This window comes from Daucus carota, chromosome 1, assembly GCF_001625215.2.
Source record: "Daucus carota subsp. sativus chromosome 1, DH1 v3.0, whole genome shotgun sequence".
Lineage (NCBI taxonomy): Eukaryota > Viridiplantae > Streptophyta > Magnoliopsida > Apiales > Apiaceae > Daucus > Daucus carota.
Window position 1 is genome coordinate 7,643,992 of NC_030381.2, and position 6,100 is coordinate 7,650,091.

At 33.2% G+C, this 6,100-nt stretch overlaps 1 protein-coding gene and 1 long non-coding RNA gene across 2 annotated transcripts; one reads left to right on the top strand and one right to left on the bottom strand.

Moving 5' to 3' along the window:
- Window positions 1-578: 578 nt before the first annotated feature.
- On the bottom strand, window positions 579-1,580 carry LOC108227934 (probable metal-nicotianamine transporter YSL8). The gene is made up of 2 exons (XM_017403338.2): window positions 1,057-1,580; window positions 579-954 (listed from the first exon to the last, which is right to left on the bottom strand). Exons 1-2 carry the CDS (start codon window positions 1,439-1,441, stop codon window positions 902-904), a joined length of 438 nt encoding a protein of 145 aa, XP_017258827.1. The 5' UTR covers window positions 1,442-1,580; the 3' UTR covers window positions 579-901.
- A 2,502-nt stretch (window positions 1,581-4,082) lies between these two features.
- Window positions 4,083-5,042, top strand: LOC108195274 (uncharacterized). The gene is made up of 2 exons (XR_001801479.2): window positions 4,083-4,494; window positions 4,674-5,042. It is a non-coding gene; the product is annotated as an uncharacterized LOC108195274 (long non-coding RNA).
- The last annotated feature ends 1,058 nt before the right edge of the window (window positions 5,043-6,100 follow it).

Genomic DNA, 6,100 nt, shown 5'->3' on the forward strand with positions numbered 1-6,100 from the left:
GCTGTGGAGTATTGCAGGAAGCTTCTAAAGGAGTTACAAACAATATCTTTGTTATTTGTTAGACGATCTGCTAATGAGGTTGCTCACTACATTGCGAGAGAGTTTTATTCTTTCCCAGATCGAGTTTTTGTTGGGAGTTCTGTTCCCATCGAGTTTTTATCTATTTTACAAGCTGATTTAGCTCATCAATAAAATTCCTCTTTTACGTCAATTTTTTTTTTTTTTTTATCTAAACATACAAAGAAATATACATAAATTGGGAGAGACGCACAAATAAAAGAGAGAGTCATACCTTTTGGAGAAAATGTCTAACACTTGATTCTACGAAGCATCAAGTGTTTGGCCACTTAGATTGAATCATGATTAAAAGTGAATTGATCACTGCTTTGATTCTTTCGGTGTATGGAATCGCTCTGTTCTCTGCTGCCAACAAAATCCGAGAAAATGATTTTCTTTTATTTCAATTTATTCTGTTTTATTCTTGGCCAAAACACCTTATGAGTGTGTTACTTTGTTAAAAATACCACTATAGTCCACAAAATCCAAACGTGAACTTGAAAATCTGTGCATGAAAGGTACTGTATATAAAGTTTGACACCACCGATGTCTCATTTAATCGAGAAAAACACACTCAAAATTTACAGCAATAAAAAGGAAAATTAGAAAAGAAATATACAAAATTCCATCTTTCCACATCTTAGCTAATAAAACTATGTCTTTTGACAAAGCACGTATAATTTCTTTCTCTCAGTTTACACAAACAGTTAGTATTACATAGTATTACCACACTTGGCATCAGAGCAGGAAGAACTTGGCAACTGTCAGAAGCATCAACGATGGACATGAACAAAGCGAAAGGAGGATCTATAGGCTTGAGTTACCCAATGCTGGCAAAAAGTAATTATACAGCTTGGGCCATCAAGATGAAAGTACCACAGAAGTTTCCAAATCCTCCTAAATTAAACATAACAAATACATTATAGGAGAGATTAAAGCATATCAAAAAACAAAAAATTCTTGATCAGACAGGATCAATGCATTTACGCGAAGACATACCACTGAAAGCAATACCAGATGTCGCGACCACACATGTATTTTCCTGCCTGGTAAATGGTACTTTCAACAATCCAGATTTATCCAAGAACGCGGTCCATACCTTAATAAAGAAAAATCCCAACATCCCCGCGGAGACGTTAAGAGAAGGTATGATCCCTGTGGTTAAATTAAGCTTCATCACTATAACACTAAACAGAATTCCCAACACAAAGCTGACAACAAAGGCCCTGATAGTCAGCTGACTTCTCCATGTAGGAACTTCCTTGTCCTTAAAAATCATCTCAACTGAAAGTACTTCTTTCTTCTCATGATCATCATTTTCTGGTCCATTTTTTCCCTGGCTTGCTCCATCCGGGTAGGCCTCATCGTCGCGGATGCTAGCCATTTTGATTAAAATTAGTAATCTGAGGAAGGAGGTTTCTTGATCAGGATCACTATATAAAGAGAGTTGGAGAATTATGTGTAGTTGGAATAAATAATCTGTTTTCACAATTCACGGCTTTTGAAACGCAACGCAGTTGGCTGCAGATAGTTTAGGCCAATGCGCCCCTTAAATTGTTTAAAATATATTTAAAATCTTCAAATATTTATTAACAAATATTAAAAAAAATACAAAAAATTATAAGTCAAGATTTAATACACAATCTAACAATTCATTGAAAATGAGTACGTTATAAGAAAGTTTCGAGATGCAAATCATTGATGATATCATTGGAGTTAATATTTTTTTGAAATCCTTTTTCGTTCGATAAAATTGCAAGACCATTCAGGTAACATTCTCGTGATATTGAGAATCTCAAGTACGTTTTTATCAACTTTAACTTTGAATAACTTCTTTTCACTAATGTCATCATCACCGGAAATTTGGGCACCTTCTAATTCTTATCAATCAATTTTAATATTTGCTCCTATAACAGATATTATAATTACATTGAGTAAAGTTTTACGAATACCACTTTTCATTGGAGACCTTGCATGTTCTGCAGTTAAAATATTACAAAACATATAACTTTGCAAATCATATATATGAAAATTAGAATTTAATTAAAAATATTGAAAAATCATATATGTTTTGTAAGCAGAACATTGCGGTTAATATATGCTGCAATATATGTCTAGCTCGTAAAATATACATTTTTTTTAGATTTATAAATGAAATAACACTATTTATAGTTTGCATAATGAATATGCTTTGTAAAAAAAATTAAATTTTGTTATATTTTGATTGTTGAACATGTAAGGTTTTTGAGTTCTGCAACAAAGAGTGGTCTACGATTTTGACAAAAAAATTTTGGGCCCCTCCTACGTTTTGGCTCTAGGCCGTTGCCCCTCTGACCTACCTTCAGAACCGGACCTGGGTTGAAGAAGTCGAAGATGATTTCAAGGGGGATGTAGTAAAGAACAGGGGAATAGTGTGGATAACGATAGAAGAGGGAAGAAACTATTGACGAATCAACTAATGATTTGAGAAATTGTGCGGGTTCTGCGGACACGAAGCAGAGAAGCGAGGGCTCGGTTTCGTCTATTGACTATTGATGTTGTGTTCAAAAGTCCAGGACATGCTGGTGGTGGTTTTGGTTCTGGGTTGGGATTTGGACCTATTAATGTTGTTGCCACAGATTCAGAAAATAGTGAAGATCAGAGTAGCAGGTCGTCCACTATGGCTGGTGCTCCTGGGGGAAGTCAGAGATCAGCACTGGGAGGGATGGATATCTTGGTGACAATTTTAAAAGGCAGAGTCGAACTCCTGCCACATTTTTGCGAAATTTAAAATTCAGCCAAAATATTGTAAATTGCTGTAAAATGTAGTCACATTCTTGAAATTTACTCACGATTTTATTATATGGATATCGGTTGTATGGAGCTGTAAGGGGAAAAATAAATTTATATGAAATGTTGATTAAAATCTGGTGACTTGGAGCAAGTACTTATCTGACCATCTGATAATTGAAGGTTAATCAATACTCGATATTTATCCAATTGATCACATAATCAAAGTTAATCAAATTGGATTTTATTAAGCAGCTGTTTGAGTTTGAATGTTTGATCGGTGGCAGCGAATAATTATTGATTTTACATGTAACATGACGTGGGTATTTTACAAATTAACAAAGGTAAATTTAATTTTATTAATGTAAGAAATATTCCCAATTATATAAAATTTAAAACTTAAATAAAATAGATAACATTACAAATAGAAATATTAGATATCATGGAAAATATATGGCAACTCCCATGTACAATTTTAATCATGAAATTTGAGCTAATCGTCATTCATATTTTTCTAGTCCCGGAAGGTAAATTATGGGGCCGTTTGGATTAGCTTAAAAGAAGTGAATTCTTGCTTATAGTAAAGAAGTGGAGTAAAAGTGAGAAGTAAAGAAGTTAATAAAGTGTTTTGAAAATAAGCAGAAGCTGTGAGATAGAAGTTAGCATTCTCAGCTTTTTAAAAGTGCTTCTACTTTTTTACACAAACGGGTCAAGAGAAGCAGCTTCTGCTTCTATGAACCAAAGAGACACTTTGTAAATGTTCGACATGTGCAAGTGGAGCCACGTAACAAAAGTATGTCCTGACAAGCATGAGGAGGTGTCAGTTGCACATATCATCAATATCTAATCCGCAAAAACCAGTTAAACTAAAGAAATCAGGTTACGTACAGTATTTTGGTACAAGTAAAAATATCACAATAGTGTCAGTTACATGATTTAAAATAAAATTATAAAAAACCAGACATGATAATTTAGATGAATCTGGGAAATAAAAGTTATCAGTATTGGTCCTATTGGATTATAACCAATTAAACAAGCCTTAGCAAATCCTTTATAAAACAGCAAGATCCGAGACACATGGTACACGTATCTTTTTGTGCTTTTTTATGTAAATAATAATTGAATTATAATACATATTATATATCTCTCTGCCTTAGACTTATGGTTAGACCTAACTATTGTATGTCATTATCAGATAAATCATGCTACAATTAAAACAAATTTCAGCTGTAACATGTTATATACCACTACAAAACTGAGACATGTTCTCTTTTATTGACTTGCAAAAAAGCCATGCAAACGCCTACCACTTTTACTAGCTGTCATCCATATTACTTTATATTTTCCTTCTCATTTTCAACTCCTTAATTAATTTCCTTTTTTTTAATCTTTAAATTCAAAAGAAAAAGTTCCAATTTTAAAATGCTAGGTTCATATATAAGTTGATGAAGGTTTTGGTTGACCATTGAAGAGAGAGAGAGAGAGGAGGAGGAGATGAATAAAGAAGAGGTGATGAGTGAGAGTGAAGGTGCTTATTCAACTTCTTCTTTTTCTTGCTGGAGAAAGCTATGGAATATACTAGAAGATATCATCAAAAGATTCAAGACTTTTATTGGCTTCGCTTCACAGTCTCAAGATCATGCACAGCCACAAAGCACTAAGTCCACTGTATGTGACACAACTCTCATATCCTTCTTCTATATGTTTATTTTTTCGGGATCTTAGTCAAAATCAGTTAACAGAACCTCGCGTGTATATATTGCATAGGTTGAGTGCTTATGGACAGGAGCACCCATGTTTAATCAAATTAATTATGCGTCTGATCAAAATAAAACTAACATCTGCAGGAGGAGGAAGTGGAGGTGGTGGAAGTAGAAGAATATGTTGAAACCACAACGTCGACGAGTAGATCAATAGGAGGAAGCATAATGATGTTTAGAGCGCCACCAAGAAGACAAACGGTGACCAGAGGAAGAGGTCCACAAACCAACTAATCCTTGACAGGACTTTAAAAGGGTCTTTGCCGTCTGTTCAAAGCATTTCAAGTTACGTGCAAAAAGTTCGACCATTCATATAGAATGGACGGAATACTAGTACAGCTATAGTTTTTCCTTGTCCATTAATATTATAGTAGTAGAAATAATCATCAGATCTGCTGTGAAGATCCTAGTACATGTTTATGTATGTTTGTATGTTATTGCTAGCTTCATCTTCAATTGTTTGGTTTTATCTTATCTATTTCTAAAAATGAATCTGATGACCTGTAATAAATGACAAACAGAGAAGTATAAATTTCTCACCTGCTCGCTACTATTTAAATTAATGCATATACATTTTGTGATAAAAAGCATTAAGCAATATCTTGTAAACAGTGTTTTACGAGTGGTAACACCTGAGCCCGTTTAGCTGAGCTTATGACTTAACATGATTTAAGTAATTTTTACTTATGAATGACTTATGAGTTATTAAAAATATAATAATAAAAATAAAAGTGATTTATAAGTAAGTTATGATTCAAGAGTAATTTTTATCAAAAAAAAGTTCAAAAAAAATTAGCCACCGAAAAAAGTACCTCAAACTAACTTCTGGCATTAAGTGAGTTTCTAGCTTATTCTGACTTTAAACTGGCTTTTGACTTATTAGACAAACAAACATTTTTCAGCTTAAAGTCAGAGATGGCTTTAAGCCCGGGCAAACACCGTCCTAGAGGTACGTGGTGAGATTTTTTTAGGTATCAGAATTCAATGAATAATCAATTTGAATCTTAATTACAATTTTAATAAATTAATTAGAATTTGATAATATTCAATGAATATTTTAAACTATCTTAAAAAAATATGACAATATGTAAGATTTAATATAATCATTAATTGATGAAATTTAGGAGGAATTCACTTGAAATTTTAGTAAAATCTGATAATTATTTCTTCGTTTTTCTTGTCATAAGTTTCTTCATCTTTTGAAACAATGTCTTGCATTCATCCGTCACTACCCTGCGAGGACGAATAACTAACATGTTGGTTCGACAATTAAAATATCGGTTTTCTATGGTGTGCCCATTGCCACACATTAAGCACCAAAATTTATAAATTTGGATGGTTTCTATTGGCATACATTCTTTAATAATCATGGATCCCCCTGCAATTACAACACCCACACCAATCAAAACCTCCAATTTTATAAATGTTAGTGCTTAGCATGTGCCCATGGGCACACACTAAATAAACCCTTAAAATATTTATATAAAATAAGATGGATAACCAATACTATGCAG